We start from the raw sequence: 22,340 nt of genomic DNA on the forward strand, positions 1-22,340 counted from the left end.
ACTATTTATTGCTCCATAAGAAATGGTGAGCAGGCGGATTTCAGAAAAACCTGGAAAGACTTACATGAACTGATACTGAGTGAAAGTGAGCAGAACCAGGAGAACACTGTACACAGTAACAGCAACATTGTGCTATGACCAGCTTGGATAGACTTAGCTCTTCTTAGCAACGTAATGATCTAAGACATGATGGAAAACGCTATCCACATCCAGAGAAAGAACTATGGAGTCTGAATGCAGATCAAAGCACACTGTTTTCTCTTTTTTTGTCTTTTCTTTCTCATGGTTTTTTTTTCCTTTTTGTTCTGATTCTTCTTTTACAACATAACTAATGTGGAAATATGTTTAATATGATCATACATGTATAGCCTCTATCGGACTGCATGCCATCTTGGGGAAGGGGGAGGAGAAGAAAGGGAGGAAAATTTAGAACTCAAAATCTTAGAAAAGTGAACACTGAAAATTAAAAATAAAGAAATAAAAGGAAAAAGAAATCAGCATTAACATACCATGGGAAATAATTTCATACACACACACACACACACACACACACACACACACACACACATTTGCCTATCCACAATCATATATATCCTTCTGTTGGAAGAAATGATTTTTAGGAGTGTTCAGAAGCCATATTTCCTATAAGACCCACCCCTTGTCTCTGAGCTTACCAAGACAGTTTTCTATGAATAGCTGACTAAACCTGCAATTCTCCTTTCTAGACTCACACCTATCTTTGAAGTGTTTCACCACCTGGTGTGCACATGCAATTAACATTCATCCATATAAATTCTCATACTGACTCTCCTCCAAGATCTGCATGCAAAACCATACATATACAGCTATATGGTTCTACATTTAAAATCAAAGAAGAGTCAGTAAGGTCTTTACCTTAGGGATCACCTATTCCTGAGCCCTCATTTGACAGCTGCAAGTCGCTATTTCTAAATGAATAATTCTATATCAAAATGTTTATAGCAGCACTTTTATAGTAACAAAGAACTGGAAACAAAGTAGGTGCCCATCAATTGGGAAATGGCTAAACAAGTTATGGAGTATTACTATGCTATAAGAAACAATAACTATGATGACTACAGAGAAACATGGTTAAATTTATATGAACTGATGCAAAGTAGAATAAGCAGAAATAGTAAAAAAAAAAACCATTTATTAAGCATTGTGTCAGGCACTGTGACTAACAGGAAAATAATATATGCAGTGACTATGACAATGGAAATGGAAAGAACAGCAACCAAAAAAATAAATTGAATGCTATACAAGAATAATGAGCAAGCTTGATGTAGAGAAGAAGTAAAAATGCACCTACCTATTTGCAAAAAAAAAAATGGAGACTATGTGTGTGGAACACTACATAAATTATCAAGTTTAGTTGATATCTTGATCAGTTTTGCTGAACTGTTTTTTCTTCCCCTCTTAATTTTTTATTCTTTGTTACAAGGAAGGGAATCTGTGGAAAGGAGAGGGGAAGGACATACAGGCTGTCCCAAAAGTCTTAGTGAAGATGTTTGGGATATGCTACATTTGGAAATAAGTGATTTTAAAATAAAAGATATCAATAAAATTTTTGAAAAGAAAAACACAAAAAGAAATGAATAATTCTGCTTAAAATAACTGCAGCAAATTTCCAAAAGGTCTAATCTCCCCTTTACAACGGCCACAAACGATAATTTGGAACTTGATGTTCGCTAGGATAGAAGTCATTGTAAGACCTAAAAGTAAGGTGAGAGTGAGGCAGAGGGAAAGATGGAAAGATAAAAGAGGATAACAAGATAAAGAACCCAGACTACTTTGGATCTCCTCCATCACAGCTGCCAGTCAGTACCTTCGGCAAGCATGTCTTCCTGTTTTATGCCTGACTTGATGTTTATTATCAGAGGACCATTAAACAGATTTACTTCTGTTGTTATATCTTCTAAGGCAGTGATGTCAAACAGAAATGGGGCCCAGCCAGCTGTAAATTCTCAGAAAACTGCAAATTAACATTGTCTATGTTGCATTGTACTTTTATCTATTTTGTTAAATATTTCCCAATCAGGCCTTGTGACCAAAGTTACAAATCTGACACTTCTGTTCAAAGGAATCCTTAATGATTTTCATAGTTATCCAGATGGAAGACACTACTATCAAAAAAAACACCTAAGGCAGAATTTTGTTCTACTGAGGGAAATCCTTGTTCATAATCCACAAACAAGAAGCACAATGGGTTATTATACTCTCTACATCTTCCACTGAGTTGTGAGATTACAAAGATCTCAACTTGTATTTGGAGAGTTCGTCTGTAGGGCTCATCCAACAAAGTGTGCATCTCTGTTGGACAGGTCACACAAATGGACAACAAGCTGGCCCTAGGCATGAAAAGGAGAAGAGTGGGGACAAGAGTGTTTAAGAAATTGCAAAGTATTTTTACTGGACTCTAAAATTCCCATGAAAACAAAGACCTACCTCTTCAATCCGAATATTTTACCAGCGTTGTTTTTATGGCAGTGGAATACATGCTGTGGAATACAAGCTGGCTGCCGTTGGATCTAACCCAGTGATTCTCAAAGGGTGTACATCAGCTAGATGTACCCTGAATTGTATGGAACTTATACCTGCAACCACATATGCATTCACCTATCTCCCAAGAATTGTATGAAACCCATAGGTGGCAATTGAATACACATTCTCAAATCAGGAGAAACTCCTGGTGATCCTGATGGCAAGGAATAATAACAACACCGGGCTGCTGCAAATTTAAAGAAAAAAACTTTTAGAATCACTGACCCAAGCCATGCTGAATCTACCTGCTCTTCCATCTGGGGGTGAGGGAGATGGCCTTAGAATTCAGCAAGTCTGAGCTTTCACCCAATTCAGCAATTCCAGCTCCTGCGTCCCTAATAGGGAGGCATGCAACCTCTCTCTGCTTGTATACTGCCAATGACAGGGAACTCATTACCTCATAAGTCAAATCTTTTCATGTTTGAACACACTTGATTATTGGAAAATTCCTCCTTAACCTGAACCAACTTCTTCCCCGCACCCCCCAGCTACTGGTCCTCATGATACACTCAGTCTCCCTTCCTCATTTGACAGATGAGGAAACTGAGGCCTGAGGGAGATGGAGCAAGTCCATATCAGGAACGCTGATCTCCTGATTCTCAGTTCATTGCACCTCCCAGCATAACTCTCCACACCACTGAAAGCACTCCTACTTCTTTGACCAGCACCAGAGTCCTCGTTCTTCTTAGACTCCAACTGTTTTGAATATAGCTAAGGAATGTAAAAACTAAAAGCTGACGGTAGCAAACAATAGCAATAAGAATTAGAAATGAAACCACTTTTCTGCGAGGAAGTAATAAAGGTAGGCTTGGGCTTTTTGGGATTTTCTTGGAATACCATTTAGTTTTCACCCCAGCCCAAGCTCCCTTTCCTGAATTCATCACCACTGATTCCTTCAAAATCTCCAGAGACTCAGGCTAAAATTTTCAAAACAACTACTTCTATGAAAAAAAAAACCATAACCCTATTTCTGTAAATTTGGAAGAGAAAGTTCAGAAAACCTAAATGTCCTCAAGGAGACATTCTGAAATGCTACTTAACTACTGATCATCTTGCTAGGAAGAATTATCTCATTTGAGTCTGTCTGCTAGCATTATAGTTATTAGTATGTTATATGTGATATGATACAATATATGATATTTTGTTACATATTATAGATGTTAGATATATATGTGTATATAATATATTTATATATAATATATACTATATATAATATATTTACATATAATATATGCTATATATAAAATATAGTTGTTATTGTTGTGTTTGTCCTTCATTTTCAAAGAGGACCATGACATTAGGGAAATGATGAGGTGACTTGCAATTGACTTTGATTTGAGTGAGGGAGGGCTGTGCAAGGTCACCAGCCTCGCTTTCTCCTCCAGAGCCATGTGGAACCAGTGACCCAGGATGCAATGGGAGACCGCGGCCCTTTTAGGCTCAGGCCTTTTCATGTATTCACTTAGAGTGAATATAGTTAGTAGCATATTACACAACTAGTAGTCATACATAATAGTTAGTAGTATATTGTAGTTAAGGGCAGGGACTACCAGCTAAGCTTTGTGTCTCTCCCAGCATTCTGCACACAGGCTTAATACATGTTTTTAATAGAGTAACTAGATCTTGTTATCTATTTTCTTAGTTCAATGGTGCCCACCATCTAAATAAAATTCTTCTACTGTGTCATATGATCGATTGAAGCCAAAACCTCTATTTGACTACCTATACATTCTTTCTTGGTGAGAACCACAAAATACATCTGGCCTCCACTTCCTCAGAGTTTTTTGCCCCTTTTGTCTAAGGAATTCAAAAACCTGTAGCATCTCCATTTAACTCTAAAGTTCTGCAGAATTTTCCTTTTTTGTTTTCAAAGCCAGAAATTTTCAGTTTAGTGATGGCTCAAATTAACAAAATTTCCATTCCACACAACGAGGATGACATTACCTAATTATTCTTAAAATTACAATAACTTCTTTTGTTTATGCAATGTCCAGGGACTTCTCTTACTCTCTAAAAATTTCACATATCTGAATTTTGCTACTATCTACCAAAGCTTCCAAGCAATTTATTTACAGAACGTGGGAAGGAAGCCACGGGGGACCTTAAGAGAGGTATGAAAAACCTAGAATTGGTGTAACTATTGCTAGAAGGAAAACATACTTAAATCCAGGTATGACATTTTCCTCTTCTGGGACATCTCTGCTGTTTACAGTGACCGCCAGTGGGTTGAACCCAATCTACTTCCTCATCTTCTGTCCCAGCCTCTGGGAGTATAAAATCCTCAAAGCAGTAACCTTCTAACTTCAAGCAGCTGTTGACAATATTGGAGGAAGAATAAGAAAGACAGGCAGCTTGAAATTCCCAGCTAAGTAAACTCAAACAAGTTAGGACAAAGGCTGGCTCAGCCTCAAGATCAAAGCTTAGGTGAAGTCCTAAAATCTTAATGAGCATCCAAAGGAGACTTTTGGTCACCATAATCTGGCAGGTCTAAAAGAGACTTGTGGACTGAATTTATGATCTTTTATTAAAGACAAAAGAAACTCATTAAAACAGAAACTGTCACTTTTTAACCACAGGGCAACAACTATTTTGACATGGTTCCAATGGCAGCTTACAACATAAAACAAAAGCAAAGAAATGGCATTGTCAGCATCCATGGAGCAAAAGTTCAAAAACTTGGAATAGGGGAGTCCTAAATTCTATTTTTGCTTCTGAAAAAGCCTCCTTCTGGCAAAGCGAGAAGGGCTCAGTTTCTCCAAGTTAATTTATTCTGCAACCTTTTCTGAAGTGTTTACTACCCAGGCTGTGCCATGTGACAAATCCAGGCAGCCCACCGAACAGCCGGAGGAAGAGTCCGCTCCCTGTGCTCTAGATTCGGACAGCACCACAGCTTAGTGTCTGTTCCCTGTTGATATGATGACAGCAAACATCTATATAACACTTACTAGGTGCCAGGCATTATGCTAAGTGCCTTATAATCATTGTCGTGTTCGATTCTCCAACAACCCTAAGAGGTAGGCGTTGTTAATGTCCTCATTTTACAGATGAGAAAACTGAGGGAAACAGAAATTACGTGACTTGCCCAGAGTCATGCAGCTAGCAATATATAATTATTTAATGATATAGCTAATATTTCTTTTCCCTCCCTACAAACATTTAACACAATGACCCTCCAAACCAGATGCTACCCACTTAAATTTCCCACCAGCCCCACTGTTTTTTGAACCTCTTTGGATCTCTCTATCAAAGCCTTCCTTCCCCAGGAAGCCGATCATTGAGAAATCTCAGTATACTGCAAGACTGAATCAGCCTGGTGCTTGAATCTCATTGTGCCCTCTGCCTCTAGGATTGGGCCTTTTATATGGGGGGCAGGGCCATGGGCATCTAATCAGTCTTAAAGAGGGGCCTCAGCGGTTTTTCCTCCCTATTTCCCACCAGCTACAATGCTTTTGAACTTCCCCCTCACATCCTCCTTTTCCTTTTCCTGACTAATCTTGCAGCACATGGCCACAAGGCTGTTGACTCCTTTCTTAGAAACTCTCTCCTCTCTGGATTTTCACCTCTTCCTACAGATCTGACCAATTCTTCTCAATTTCCTTTACAGGTTTATCCTCCATGTCCTTTTCAGCTTCCTTTTGTGTGTAGTTAGATTGGTAGCCTTCCCCTGTTAGACTGTAAGCTCCTTGGGGGGATGAATTGTCCTCATTTTTATTTGCATCCCCAAAGCTTAGCACAGCGCCTGGCATACATTATGGATCAGTCAGTTTTTTAGTCATGTCTGACTCTTCATGACCTCATTTGGGTTTTATTGGCAGAGATACTGGAGTGGTTTGCCATTTCCTTCTCTAGCTCATTTTAGAGATGAGGAAACTGAAGCAAATAGGATGAAGTGACTTGCCCAGCATCATGCAGCTACTAAGTGCCAGAGGTCAGATTTGAACTCAGAAAGATGAGTCTTCCTGACTCCAGGCCAGTGCTCTATCCACTGTGCCACCTAGCTGCCTAGCATATAGTACGTGCTTAATAAACATTTATTGACTGACTGACAACATTTTCAACTCAGGAACTCCTAAGACCAATGGCACCTTGATTGTGAGTACCTTACACGGCTCACTCTACTCTATGGTCCCAGCCACATTTCACTTTGCACCCAGACACCTACCTTCTTGCTTGCCACCTAGCACTTATCCTACTTCCCTTGCAGTGGGCCAACTATAATCTGCTTAACCAGCTAACCAGTACAGCCCTTAAAAAGGGTGTGTCAGAATACTCCATAATTCCATGGACCACTCAGTAGACTTTCTAAACCAAAACACCCACCCTGATCACCCTATATCTGCGGTCTCTTCTATTAGACTATACGCTTCTTGGGGCAGGGACCATCTAACTTTTATATTTGTATCCACAGTACTCAGAACAGTGATTAATAAATGCTTTTTCATTAATTCTAGTCCCGATAGCTGGCTCCAGCCACTAGTTTTTCTCAAATCATGCTATAGTTGTGTACTTAAAAAGCAACATTTTTCTATGATGATACCAAAGGGCATTGCAGACACTTTTAATTGTCATTTATAAAAGAGAGGGAAATGACCACCTCGGCTTTGAAGATATAGAAAATAAAGTCCAGTTTAGGATGACTTATTCCAGAGGACACAATTTACCAACAGGCCAGAGAGATTCTAATATTCTAATGAGAGCAGTTCTCATGTCTTCATGGAGCAGGCTTACCAATGCAGCTCTGGGAATAATTCACAAAGCAAAATAAAGGCTGCCTGCACATAAACACGGAATCTCAATTATTCAACCCTGGATGTCTGCTGGGCAGAAGTCAGAAAGGACCACAGTACATACATTGATTTCCACATTCTACCAACAACGATGATGCCTGCACTATAGGAAAGATGCCTGCATTATAAATACCCAACTTAGAAAGACTGGAATTCTCTCCATAAGGAAAAAAAAATCACTAAGTGGTGGGAAGGTGTTAAATACTGGTTACAGTGGCTGATTAGCTCGATTAGCTCATATATAATAATTAGTTAATATACAATAACAATATACAATATTAGGTTAATTAGTCAATTTACAATAATATAATGAAATTGATCACAGATCTGATTCCTATATGATGAAACGAATTAACATACGTAAAAGACTTTGCAAATCTTAAAGTGCTATTATTGTTTGTCCTTCATTCTGGAAGAGGACCATGACATCAGGGGGGTGATGCCATGACTTGAAAGTGAATTGGATTGAAGTGAGGGAGAGTTGTGCAGAGTCACCAGCCTCACTTTCTCCTCAGGAGCTTTCTGGGTCCAGTGGCAAAATATAGATCAGGATGACTGGAGATGGCCTCAGATGCAGTGGGAGACCTTGGACTTTTTAAGCTAAGATCTTTCCCAAGAGGAGGAAGAGGAGGAGAAAGAGGAGGAGAGGGAGAAGTGGGACAAGTAGAAGTAGTGGTGGTGGTGGTGGTGATGGTGGTGGTGTGGTAGTAATAGTGGTAGTAGTGAATGATAGCTATGTAGCCGGATTAAATTCTACCCCAAAGGACCATTCTGCTTATGATGTTTAAAAAAAAAAGCGTGAGTCAGATAGCCTGGCTAGATAAGTGACCAAGAGCCTCCTCCTTGTTGATGGTGGGTTAGCCCTGGCATCTTCATACAAAAAAGAGCAACCATATTACTAATAAAAATCCACATCTACTTTAGTTTCAACACTAAATACAAAGAAGCTGAGTACAGCCCAACCCAGACCAGCTCCAGTAATATAATCTCTTTTTTTGCTTCATTCATTAACTACATTGTGTTTACTGGAGGTCCAACTGTGACTAGAGAGTCAAGGGAAGAAGAAAACCCCATTGTGCATGTGCAGGTGCTACTGGAAGAATGGCTTTTGTTCTCTGGATTTCCCAGTGATAAAGTAGAAAGCAAAAGGGCTGCCTCCTGAGGCTCTACAAGGCCTAACCCCAGCAAGGTCTACTTCCAGTCTAGTTGTACTGATAACTTTATCCTACATCCAAAAACTAGTAGCACCAAAGTGAAGGTTTGCATTCTAACCCAACTGGCACTAAAGAGATGCAGCAAGGCTTAAGAAAAGGCCCAAGACAAAAGAAAAATAAAAAAAAAAACCTCTGTTCAATCATGCTTTATGGATAGGCCTTCTATTCTCCAAGCTGCAGTAAACCCAGCTGCTAAATCTTGGGTTTGAAGAGGCTCTTTAAGAAGACAAACACCATATTTGTTTAGGATTTTTTATGACAAAAGAAGTACTATTGATGCATAACAGAGCTTGTTTTATTTATCAAGAGGCAACATAACCCCACTGATCCCCACCCCACTCCCTTCATACAAATACATTATGATATATTTAAGTATCAGGTCATGCCAGATAACTGGATAGCTCTGGACCCCCAAATCACCACTGCAATAGATCCTCCCTATAGGTGTTTATTCCTGGGATCCGCACCATCAGACAGAATTATGTCATATGCGCAGGCAGAAGGGGATAGATAAGAGTGCTGGACTTAAGAGTCAGGGAGGCCTGGGTTCAAACCTTGCTGATGGAACTTCCTCTCTGGCAGTAAAATGAATGCTGACCTCTGTTCTAATGCTGTCTTTGTAACCTCAGGCAAGTCACTTAACTCCCCTGGGCCTCAGTTTCCTCATATGTAAAATGAGAGGATTGAAGTAGACAGCCTCACTTCCTACTCTAGAGGTATGATCCTGTAAAAATTAGGGGATTGAACTAAATTAGAGGTGTCAAAAATGCAGCCCACCCCCAACCCTCTGAGCCAGCTTAAAATATAATCGGGAAATATTTAACAAAATAAATAAAAATACAATAAAATATAGGTAATATTACATTTTTAAACAATGTCAGTATGCAGGCCCAAAGGATCCTTATTTAGAAAATATTGGCCCCTGTTTCTATTTGAGTTTGACACTACAAACTAAATGACCTCTGAAGTGCCCTACAGATCTTAAATCTATGAACCTATAACCAATAGTTCATCTATAAAATTGGAAGCATACCTGTTATTCCAGCTACCTGGGTTGGGGGGGAAGGTTGCCAGGCTCAAAAGAGATAATAATGTATGTAAAGCATTTAGCAAACCAGGTTGAGGCTATCTGGAATAGTGCAGGGGTGGCAAACCTGCAGCCTTGAGGCCACATGTGGCCTTCTAGGTCCTCAAGGGTGGCCCTTTGACTGAATCCAAACTTCACCAAACAAACCTCCTTAATAAAAAGACTTGTTCTGTAAAACTTGGACTCAGTCAAAAGTTCACACCCAAGGACATAGAGGGCCACTTGTGGCCTTGAAGCCATAGGTTTTCCACTCCTAGAATCATGGGTAGGGCTGGCCATGGAGTCAAGAAGACCAGAGTTCAAGTCCTGTCTGTGAAGGAATACACATTTGGACCCTGTCAACCCGGGCAAATCACTTAACCCCTAAGTGTCTCTAGGGATCTCTCTACTGGCTATGAGATGCAGAACAAGTGCCAGTCAGCATTAAAAGAGGCAATTTTCTTCCTGGGGGTACCCCACACCACTAAAATCACAAGTTCAATTTCTTAAAAAATCTCTCTTGTAGCACTCTCTTGTATACTTGTAGCAATATTGACATCAATACTTGAAGGATTCATGATTTTATGGGTATGGATACATCCTCCATTGATAAAGATCACAGCTCTTCTATTCCTCTTTTGGTGGTCTTCACCACCTGGTGTCCAGGCCCCTAGTGAGGAGCTGCCCAGAACTTAATTGGTCTGGTCCTAAGACAAAAGATAGAGTCAGTCAGTGGCTAGACCAGTGAACTTCTGGTTCAAATATTCTCTGGCTTCACAGAACCTGTTATCTTCTCATCTTCCTCTTGTGGAATTCAGTCTCCCCCCAAAACTGAACTTGGTCCTCACCAACTGCCCAGAGATGGGGTCCCTTAGTAGGAGAGGATGTTCTGTCACTCTGGGCTATGGATGTTATGCTCTCTATGTATTCATATCGACATGTCTCTCCATTAGAAGGAAAGCTCCTTGAGGGTAGGGACAGTTCCATTTTTGTCTTTGTATCCACACTATAGTGCTTGGCACATGGTTACCACTTAACACATGTTTGTTTGGATTTTTTTTAATTGAATATAAGAGGTTGAATTCTGCTGGTATAGCTTTACTTCCTCCTAGACAGACCAGTTTTGTTGGCCCAAAATTGACTAACCTTCATACCAAATTCCTACCTCAGTAAATTATGTCATCGCACAGTTATCAAGCTGGTATGCAAAGAACCAAAGTAGTGATTTAATTGTCTCCCCATTATGACAACTCGAGTGCTTTCCTCACAACAAACCTATATGAGAGGTGGTACAAGTATCATCTTTTTTCTTAAGGATTAGAAAACTAAAGCTTAGAGACCTTAGGTTACCTGCGCAGGACCACACAGCTAGTAAATGCTAAAGTCTGAATCAGTATTTGAACCCACGTTTCCTAATTTCATGTCAAACATTCATTCTACCATACCTTGCCACAGCATATGTTTAAAAACAAAGAAAAAAAAATTTTGATCCTGTGCTTAGACTCCTTACCACCTGAATACAAACTGTTATCAATAATATCTAGTATTTATACAGCACTTTAAGGTCTGCAAAGGACTTTGCCTGTCATTTCATGTGAGCCTCACAACAAACCTGTGAGATGGGTACTGTTGTTACACACATTTTGCACGTGGCAAAACGAGGCTAAGAGGGTAAATGACTTGTTCAAGGTCACTCAACTATTAAGTGTCTAATATAGGATCTGAACTTGCATCTTTCTAATTCCAAGACTCCTTACTGTATCTAGTAGTAGTATGTGCTAGTAAAAATGATTTCTTTCCCGAGAAAGCTTTTTACAACCTGTTTGTAAGTCTATGATTTAGTTACAGTTCATGCAAACCTTCACCGGTCATGAATCCAGGATTTTTTTTTTAAATATTTTTCTCTGGGTGCTTCTTTGAATGTGATCTTGCTTAATCTTTAGAGATAGAGTATTTCATAAATGGTTCCTAGTTTGTTTGTTTGTTTTTTAATTTCTCCCTCCAACTTTTTGTTAGTAAGACATTTACCCTACTCTGTCTCTTCCTTCCCACTAAAAGCCCAATATGAAAGAATAATATATCACCCCTTTGATGGCACTTCAGACAATGTTTGTTTTCTAGGACCAGTAAATGATGTGCTGTGTCCCTGGGAAAACTCCAGATTAACAATCCAGGGTACTGTGAGATGGCTTTTTTTTCCTCCAGAGTACGAAGGAGATGTTAATCTAGGAGACTGAGATGATAAGGTATATAATGAGATCAACCATCAAGCTTTTCAACACTAAGGCTTTAGAAATGCTTTTGAAAGACATTAGGGAAGGAAACAGCAACTACTTACAAAAGGAACCTGAGAGACTTCTGCCTTCACAGATACAAAAGAATTGTGCTTAGAACACCACAGCTTCCATGCTCATAGAATTTTAGAGCAGTTATCTTGAATCCCAAATCTGAAGCTAGACTATGACCCAAAAGAATGTAAAAGGAAGCCCCAAAGTTGTAGTTTTATCACCGATCGAATAAATATGTAGTCAGACCAAAGTCTTTCTCGCTAGCCCCAACTGGGTTTGAATAACCTCAAAAAGCCCCTGAAAATACTCCTGGGAAGACACCTTATCTCCTTCCACCTCCAGCCTAAGGGCTCAGACTGGAATAATTCCAGACTTTTCCTAACCCAGAACCCTCTCCACTAAAAGTCTCAGTGAACAAACAAACCCGAGGGGATAACAAACTACCTAGGCAAAAAGCTGGCAGGAGTTAATACAGCAAAACTCTCAGCCCCCCGCACCCTCCCCCCGAAGAAGTCCAAACACGTGGGGGTGTCATTTACTCTGTCTTCTCTGGGACTATACACACCAACACACACACACACACACACACACACACACACACACAGACGGCTCAGCATTTGGTTTCTTCTTACTACTGGTTTGCCCAAGCTTGGTGATCAGCATCTGACCCGTCTCAGTATCACCCCAACTCCTCTTAGACACTTAGACACAGACACAGACACACACAGACACACAGACACACACACACACACACACACACACACACACACACACACACACACACACTCCAACATCCTCTTAATACACGTGCAGGAGGAAGCGCGTTCTTAGGCTCCGGGGGTTGAGACGGTAGAAAATGTGAGTGCAGAGGAAGAGGCAGTATCTGGTACGGTCTGGGTATGTGGATTTGCCCAAAGGCTGTGTGAAGAGGGGTAGGGGTGAGGGTGGGAGGGGAGAAGGTCAGAGGCCTGAGAGGGGTGGAGAAAGGGCATAGGGCTTCAGAGGCAGTAGTCATGGGAAGGCGCAGAGGCAGAGGGCTCACTCACCCAGGGTCTTGACCGCGATTTGCCGCGTGAGAGGAGGAGGCAGGTTGATGCAGACCAAGTCCACATCCTGGTGCAGCAGCACCTCGTCGATACGACTGGTGTAGAAAGGAACACTCATCTCCTTGGCCAGCTCCTCGGCTTCTTCCTGAGTCCGGCCCCACAGTGCCTTCACCGCAAAGCCCTCGTCCTTCAGGAGTGGGATGATGACCCGGGCCGTGAGGCTGGTGCCGAACACGCCCACTCCGGGCAGCATGGCTGCTAAACAGTGCAGCCACGGGGATCTCCGGTCGAACACACATACACCCCCCCGACTCAGGACCTTGCAGCCCCAGCCAGTTCCCTCGGGTGCCGTGCGCCACGCAAGAGATCTGGAGCGCCAAGCCGAGTTCAGGGATGCCGTTGGTCGCTCACAGTCCACCCTGCTGCCGCCGCCGCTGCTGCTTCTGCTGGTGCACCCGGCTCCAGAGACTCCCGCCCTTGCCGCTGGTGGCTGCAGAGACGCAGATGCCCCGCTGCCCAGAGGAGCGCCGCCTCAGGCTGGGCACCGGCCCCAGCCGCAGCCTGCTCCACGCGCACCGCCCGGGCAGCCCCATAGCCGGCTCATCCCCTCTCCACCTCCTCCGCCGCCGCGGCTGCCGTCGAGCTTCCCCACCTTTGCGGCCCCGGGGGGTGGTGGGTAGGTCTCAGCCTTCACCCCTCCCACACGCGCGCCCGACTGTCTTCGCGGCTGCGAGTCCCACCCACCCTCACTCTGCAGACGCCCCCCGAAAGCAAAAAGCTTGCAACCTTCCAGAGCGAGGAGTGGATCTGCTTCTGTCCTCGTTATCCTCGTCGCCCAGTAACAAAACCAACCAAAACGAAGCAGCCACCGGGAGGCTCGCTAAGGAGGATGCCGAGCCCGCCTGGCAGGGTGGGAGTCCCAAGTTGCTGAGCGGCGGAGTCACGACAGATCGGCATCCCCCTCATTCTTCTGCCATCTTCGCCCTCAGCAGCAGCAGCTGCCCCAGCAGCGGCAGCCCGCTCCCGGATCGCTAGCGCCGGGAGGAAGGCGGAGTTGGGGAGTTTGGATGTCAGCTCCCTGGGTTTTCCTGCAACGCCCTCTCCGGAGCTCCCCACACCATTGGCCTCCGGGCTGAGCAGTCCCCCCACCCCCACCCCGCCTAGCCCCACCCGCCCTCCGGACTTGTCGCTTGTTTCTTTTTCTGCCTGCTATCTCCTCCCTTCTAGAGCTCCAACTCCACCTCTTTCTCCTTCTCCTCCTCCTGGTTCTTCTCCCTCTATTTCTTTTTCCTTCTCAACCTTCTTTTCTCCTTTATTTCCTCCTAGCCCCGCCCCAAATAAATGTAGAGAGGGTCGTGATGGCGAGCTCATTAACGCAGATGGACAAGCAGCACCAGGGGGAATCGGGCTCTACTGATTGTAACCTCTCCCCCAAGCACCTACAGCTGCCGTCCTGTTCCATATACCCCAAGCTAGCCAAGCAGGGTCCCTCCCCAAGCTGTGAGGCAGAGCAGGCCTGTCTGGATTGGGTTACATGCAGCAGCCCACAGGCCACTCCAACGCAGTTAAGAGATCCTTGCACAACGCATCCACTGTCCGCTTGCCTTGCCTTTCTTCATATCCTACTTTTCTGCAGCACACACCGGCCCTCCTTTCCCTTTCCTCTCACCCTAGCAAGTCGGCGTAATTTGAAAGGAAAAAAAATCCCTTTCACGAGCTCCATTCATCTACTGCCCCCCCCCCGCCCCCTTCTACCACATCCCCTTTCCTCCATTCATTTGTGTGTGCAGTTCTATGCAATGTATTAAACGCTCAAAGGAGATTTGAGGTGAATGGAAATATGAGCCTGCATGGCTCACGCTGCAGCAGGAGGCAGGGAAGGGTCTGTCTTGGAGACTGCAAAGGAGTGTTAGTTTCCTTGCTGTCATCTCTGAGGCAGAAGCTCTTCTGCAAGAAAATTATTAGCTTTCTTAAGGATCGACAGAACAAGCCTGTCGCCCTCCTGCAGTAGCTCTCCCATTGGGTTTCATTCATTCTGACTGCAAACAGACCTGTTCGCCAAGTTCACAGCCACTGCAGTCTATGGATCACCACGGCATGGGCTGTCAACATTGTTTTTTGCTCCAGAGACCCTTTGCCCCACCCCTTAGTCGTCACTGCCAACAGCCACTCTCCCCGTAATTTTTTGTTTGGTTGGTTTTTTTTACTTTTTTACCCTCACTTTCAGATGGTTTGGTAACCTCAATGGCAGCCGTGACAACAATTATAATTTTTAGAAGAACAATTAAAATAATGGAATTATATAACCGCATTTGATTTTGTCTTCAGCCTTGCTCACTTTAATTACTTAATGCATCCATTTAAACAAACTTTTATGAAGTTCATGTTTGTAATATGTGCCTGGCACCTGGGGACATAAAAGACAAAAAACAAAAGCCTTCCAGTCCTTGTCTTATAAAGGAGTTTATATTCTTGGAGGATGGGGGATGGGGGCCTGGGAGACAATAGACACAAAGAAAATTGAATACCAAAATACAAAACGTATATTTTGGTTGTCTTTCTGTCTGTTTGACCATTCTTCAAAATCCCTTCCTGGATCACTATCCATGTTATGCCCACAATAGGTATGCCCCAAAGCTTCTTTTCTTTTCTCTACACTTTCTCAGTTGGTGACTTTGTCAACTCCCATGGATTTAATTCTCTCCCAGATCTAATCTACAGACCTAATCTTTCTTCCAAGTCCTAGTCCCTCTCCCCAAGTGTCTACTGGATATTTCAAATTGTGTGGCCTGTAGGTATCTCTATATCAACATATCCTCAGTAGAACTCATTATATTTCCCCCCAAAACCCACCCCCCCTCTTGTGAACTTTACTTTTTCTGTTGAGAACACCACTATTCTTATAGTTACTCCAACCTCTGTCATTTTCAACAACTCTTTTCTCTCATTTTCCACATCCAATCAGTTAGCAAATCTTATTATTTCTACCTGTACAAAATCACTTGCATCTTATTCTCTCCATAGCAGCTAGGTGGCAATGTTTGAAGTTCTAGATTGGGAGTCTGGAACAGCACTTCTTAAACTGTGGGTCAAATCCCATATGAAGTCATGTAACTGAATGTGGGGGTCAAGAAAAATGTGGCAACAGTAAAAGGTTTCTGAACCCGCAATGATCAAAATTAATTCAAAATCAGTCCCCCATGTTTCTGGCAGCGCTTGCCCATGTTGCATCAGGCTACTTTACTGTACCCTTGATTCTGAACACACAACATGCCCACCACACTGTGCATGCCATTATTCCATGCACTGCCAGTGAATGCTGCCAGAAACACCTCAGCTCAGATTCTAGACTATTGTGTGCTATGAATTGCACTGTTTATGAATTGTACTGTGCATACAAAGTTATCTGCTCTTGCAGAAACATAATAGTTTAATTACGGAAAATAAAGACTTTTCCTATTTTCCTACCATCATTTCTCAGCAAATAAGTATCAGAATAATATATATTTGGATTGTATTTCTCAGCAAATAAGTATCAGAATAATATGTATTTGGATTGTATTGTGTTAGAATGTTTGATTTTTTTAATTGCTGTTATCTCCTTCTTTTACAGAAAATAAAGATAAAAGCCCTTTAATAGTATTTCTCCACCCTCACCACTGTATGCATATTTAAGTGTGAACATCAATTTTTAAAATTAAGCACAAACAAATGTAATTTCATGCACTAAGACTAGTACTTATTTGAGAAATTATTAGCAATGTTTACTTATATTTTAGAACAAAAAATTTTTGGTTATGGATGAGTGGCTAAATTCAGAGAGAAGAAGTAAAAATGCTAATGACAGTGCAGCAGAGTCTTCATTATCAGGTTGTAGTACACCTAAACTGACAAGAAAAAATATGTTGAATCATCTTTGTAATATGGATTTACTTCTAATAATGATTATAGTGTGGGAAAACCTCTTTGCTTAGTTTATAATGAAGTTTTGGCTTCGGAGAGCATGAAACCAGCTGAACTAAAATGACATCTTAATACCAAGCGTGCAGGGTACTGCAATAAACCAAAGGAATATTTTGAATGACTTTCAAATCTTCAAATAAAGAAAAACAATGTTTTGAGAAGTTTGTTACTGTCAATGAAAAGTATTGACTTGTATCTTATGAAATTTCTTACTTAATTGCAAAAACTAAAAAGTCCTATGCAATAGGAGACGATCTTGTGTTACCTACTGCTGTTAAAATGTCAAAAATAATTCATGGGAAAAAGTATGAAGATTAATTAAATTCCTTTATTGAATGATACTGTTATCAAAAGAATTTCTGAAATTAGTAATGACCAATTCCACCAGCTTTTTACCAGACTTAATGTCAGCCCAAAGTTTGCAATTCATTTAGATGAAACAACTGATATTTCTAACATGGTACAGTTGTTACTTTATGTAAGATATGCTTATGAAAGAAGCATACATGAGGAATAGTTGTTTCTCCACCCGTTGGAAAGGCACACAAGAAGGGAAGATATACAGGGTGTTCCTAAAGTCTGGACACTTAAGCAAAAATACATATTTTCAAGAAATGAAATGAATGAAATTTTCAACCACATTTTATTTAATTGGAATATTAACAAATATGATTTCCATCATTTGTGATGCAAATGTTGATGCACTTTGCAAGACTCACGTGAACTTGATGCAATAACTCCACATTGCTGTCAATAGTTCTATGTGTCCAGACTTTAGGGACACCCTGTATATCTTAAAGTCCAACTTCTCCCAAAAGAAGGTTTACAGTGGAAAAATTGAGTTGGAGTCTATACAGATGGTGTTGGAGCAATGATGGGCAAGATTTGTGGCAAAAGCCAAATCTGGTTGTAATGGATGTATCACTTTTACTCACTGCATGACCCATGAGGAAGCAGTCATAGCCAAACAAATATCACCAGTTAGATGTTGCGCTTCGCAATACTATCAAAATAATTAACTTCATTAAAAGCCATGACCTTAACAGTCTTTTGTTTTCAAACCTTTGGAAAGACATGGACTCTGATTACAAAAGCTTATTGCTACATACAGAGGTAAGGTGGCTCTCAAGAGGGCCAAGTTTAAACAGATTATTGAAAGTGAAAGATGAAGTTGTTATATTTTTGACTGAGCAGAAATCTGATTTTGTTAATTTTTTTCATAATGCCTTATGGATTTTTAAACTGTTATTTGTCAGATACTATTGAAAAATTCAATGATTTAAACATGTTGCTTCAAGGAAAAAATTTTAACATATTTATGTTAAAAAATAAAATAGAAAATTTAACTAAAAAAGTTAATATATAGAATAGGGTGAAAATGTTTTTCTAGAAATGTTAATCTCTACAGATGATTTTATATTTGAAAATAACTTTCCAAAGATTTAATTGTAACTGTTATAATTGATCATTTTAAGTGCCTGGAGACAGTTTCAGAAATACTTCCCTTCAAATTTTGATTCTAAAAAACTGAGTTGGGTTCATAATCCATACTCAATTGAAATAAAAAACGTCAGTCATCTGCCATTAAAAGTTCAAGAAGATTTTGCCAAATTGTCAAGCAACACAAGTTTAAAACTTGAGTTTCCTAAAAAAATTGTTAAATGAATTTTGGCTCAGGATTAGGACAGAATTTCCAACAACTTCTGAAATGGCCCTAAACATACTTCTGCCATTTTGTACTACGTATTCATGGGAAGCAGCATTCTCAGCATTGATAATTATAAAATCAAAATATTGATCAACTTTGAAAAACATTGAAGATGCTCTATGTCCTACAGTATCAAATATTCCACCAAGATTTAATTCTTTATATAAAAATAAATAAGCACATCCATCTCATTAGTATGCAAATTTGTTTTCATCTTTAATAAATAGTAAAATTATATGTATACCAAAGAATTGTTTTGAAACAAATTTCTTTATGATTTATTATCAATAAATGTTTGATTTGTGTATCTATCTTATATACCTATATACCTGGGGTCACATAAATATTTCTGGGGTGAAAAGTGGTCGGGAGTGGAAAAAGTTTAAGAAGCCTTGTTCTAGAAGACCTGAGTTGGAATCTTGACTGTGTGGTCCAAGTCACCTAACTTCTCTGAGCCTCAGCTTCCTTCCTCATGTATAAAATGGGGATAATAATACTATCTACCTCCTAGGGTTGTTGTGAGAATAAAAAGATATAATATTTATAAAGCATTTCGCAAACCTTAAAGTACTATATAAATGCTAAGTATTATCATCATTCAGATAATCACTGCCCTAGTTCAGGCCCTCATTATCTCTCACTTATACTATTGAAATAGTCTTCTAATTGGTCTTCCTGCCTCAAGCATCTCCTCATTTCAAGGCATCTGCAACACAGTTATTAAAATGATTTTCCTAAAGTTCATGATTGACCACATCACTTTCTATTTAGTAAACTCCATTAACTAACTCCCTCTTCTACCTCTAGGAACAATGCCTCTGGTATTTAAAGCTCTTCACAACCTGGGCTTATCCAAGACTTTTCAGATTTATTACACATTACTTTCTTCTACAATGCAGCCAATTTATCCATCTCTCATCACTGTGTCTTTGCATTGGCAGTATCCTGTGTCTGGAATGCACTTGCTCCTTGTTTCTGCTTCTTGGATTCTTTGGTTTCCTTCGGGATTCAGATCAAACACCATCTTCTGCTTGAAGAGTTTCCTTATCCTCTCAACCACCAATACCTTCTCCCACCAAAGGTACTTCGTATCTCTCTTTTCTCCCCTGTTAGAATGTCAGCTCCTTGAGGAAAGGGACTCTAACTTTTGTCTTTGTAGGATCTCTTTTGGAATGCCTCCCAACTCATATTTGAAGGTTAAGTCCCCAGGGCATGACTATCTTCAGGTTCAAGCTATTTTGTGGGTCCTTACCCTAAAACTACTCCCACTGTGGCATTTTCCTTTAATAGTCAAAGAGTAATTACAAGTTGATAAGAGCAGAGGCATGTACTGAGATGACATCATTAGATCAATAGAAGCAATGTATTCCCCTCCCTATAAATTAGAGGCATAATCTCACACAACTACATGCAGCATCTATGGAAAGAGTGGACACACCCATAAGGTACACTCATAGAAAGGGGTGCACATAAAAAACACACCTGACACAGGTAATTCATACCTCTGGTACTGCAGGACGCAATGTCCTTTGTCCTTTCTCTTCATCCCAGTGTCAAATCATGCAGCATGGAAATTGAGAAGAATTGGTCAGATATGTAGGAAGAGATGAAAATCCAGAGAGGAGAGGGTTTCTAAAACAAGAGGTTAGTCAACAATGCCAAGGGATGCAAGAGAAGTCAGGAATGATAAGATGGCTATAATATTCCTGGGAGTTTTCATTTTGTAATTTTTTTTCAGTAGGTAACTGGTGGATTCTTTCCATTTCTACTTTGCCCTCTGATTCTAAGATATCTGGGCAGTTTTCCTTTATAATTTCTTGAAATATGATGTCTAGGCTCTTTTTTTTTTTACCATGGCTTTTAGGTAGTCCAGTGATTCTTATGTTATCTCTCCTCAAACTATTCTTCAAGTTGTATTTTCCTATATTTCACACTTTCTCTTATTTTTTTCATTCTTTTTCATTCTTTGTTTTATTGTTTCTTGGTGTCTCATGGAGTCATTAGCTTCCACCTAACCATTTCTAATTTTTAAGAAGTTATTTTCTTAAGTAAAGTTATATATTTCTTTTACATTTAACCAATTCTGATTTCAAGGAGTTATTTTCTTCAGCATTATTTGTGCCTCTCCTATCAAACTGTTAATTCTTTTTTCAGAATTTTCTTGGATTGCATTCATTCTTCCCCCCCACCCATTTTTTCCTTACCACTCTTATTTGATTAAAAAAAATGTTTTGGATGTTTTTAAATCTTTATCTGTAGCTTTTCTAGGAATTCTTATTGGGCTTGTGTCTAATCTACATTTTTCTTTCAGATTTGCCTGCAGACGTTTCAAGTCATTATCTTCTGAGTTTGTGTCTTGAGTTTCTCTGTCACCATAATAGCTTTTTGTGGTTGGGTTCTTTGTTGTTATTTGCTCATTTTTTTGAGACTATTTATCAACTTTAAACTTTATGCTAGAGTTGAGCTCTGCTTAACTTGGGGGGTGGAGAGGGGCACAGGATGGATATGTCTGGTCTGAGTTTCTCTCTTTTATGATCTTTCCTTCTATTGCTTTTACAATTCATTGAATGCCTGTAAGTTTTCAGTGCTTCCAACATGATGTGATCCAGGGAGAGGTCTGGTCATTGCCTTCCTAATCTGCTCACTGGTCCCCTACTCACTCATGGGTACTACTACTCCTCCCTACCCAGGATCTGTGACCCAGAAGTGAGTAACGGGCAAGAGAGCTACCAAATGGCACCCATTCTGTGCTCAGTGCTACTACAAGGGACCCCTAGCTGGTGATAAGGATGCGGAGCTTTAGGAGGGGTAAAGCAAAGGAGAGACAGACAGATGTGGTCAGATAGAAGAATATTAGTTATAGCTAATAGAAGTGGAACATTTGATGATTGATCAAAGACTTGCCAATCCCTGTGTCTGACTGGAGTACAGTGAAGTTGCAGATCATGAGAGTTAAGAAGGTTAATGAACTTTTAAGCAAGAATATTGGAGGGAACATTAATATATAAATTTAAGTCCTCATGTAGCCGAGGAATAAAGGAAGATGTGAGCCTGGTGCTGAACTCCTTAAGAAAAAAGAGAAAATTATCTGGGAGCCATTGCAGAAAACAGACACTAAGGTCTAGATAGGGTGATAGCTTAGGATGAAGTGAACCTTAGTAGAGGAAAGTAATGAATATATCCTAAGTCAAAATATTTACATACCCATCAGGTTTAAGGCACATTGATAGGAAGGAATAATATGTGTAGCATAGAAAGGACATGGAATATACTATCAAAAGACCTAGCCCTGCTCTGTTATCAGGTAGTTGCATTGTTACCCTGGACAAGTCATTTTGCTCTCTGGGATTTGGTTTCCTTTTCTGTAAAATGACAAGTTTACGATCAATTATCTAAGCTTATTGGTTGTTGTTTTTTTAACCTTATGAAGTTAGACCTCTCCAAAGGAAAATGTATTCTGCCCTAACTATAATATTTCAAAGGACAATCAACTCTGATAAACAAGATACACTTGACCTGAGATTGAACCTATTCATAAAATAACAGATAGCAGGATCTCTACAAGTTCTGCATAGCCAAATGCTAAACAGAAGTGAACAGAACAAGGCAACTATTAACAAAATGCTACGGGGACCCAAATCACAGGATCATAAAGTTAAAGCTGGAAGTCACTCCATGAAACATAGCCCACAGACCAAGGTGGCAT

At 40.5% G+C, this 22,340-nt stretch overlaps 1 protein-coding gene and 1 long non-coding RNA gene across 2 annotated transcripts in view; one reads left to right on the forward strand and one right to left on the reverse strand.

Annotated features, from left to right (window-relative positions):
* The window catches only part of GFOD1 (glucose-fructose oxidoreductase domain containing 1), a 155,360-nt gene extending 141,795 nt beyond the window's left edge, over window positions 1-13,565 (reverse strand). The window contains exon 1 of the mRNA XM_036738706.1: window positions 12,964-13,565. Coding sequence (XP_036594601.1) covers window positions 12,964-13,216 — 253 coding nt within the window. The 5' untranslated portion in view covers window positions 13,217-13,565. The remainder of the gene's footprint in view (window positions 1-12,963) is intronic.
* Window positions 1-22,340, forward strand: part of LOC118831391 — a 70,993-nt gene that overhangs the window by 43,278 nt on the left and 5,375 nt on the right. The window contains exon 4 of the long non-coding RNA XR_005009141.1: window positions 19,576-19,715. This is a non-coding gene — a long non-coding RNA (uncharacterized LOC118831391). The remainder of the gene's footprint in view (window positions 1-19,575; window positions 19,716-22,340) is intronic.

Source organism: Trichosurus vulpecula, chromosome 1 (genome assembly GCF_011100635.1).
Source record: "Trichosurus vulpecula isolate mTriVul1 chromosome 1, mTriVul1.pri, whole genome shotgun sequence".
In the NCBI taxonomy this organism is placed as follows: Eukaryota; Metazoa; Chordata; class Mammalia; order Diprotodontia; family Phalangeridae; genus Trichosurus; species Trichosurus vulpecula.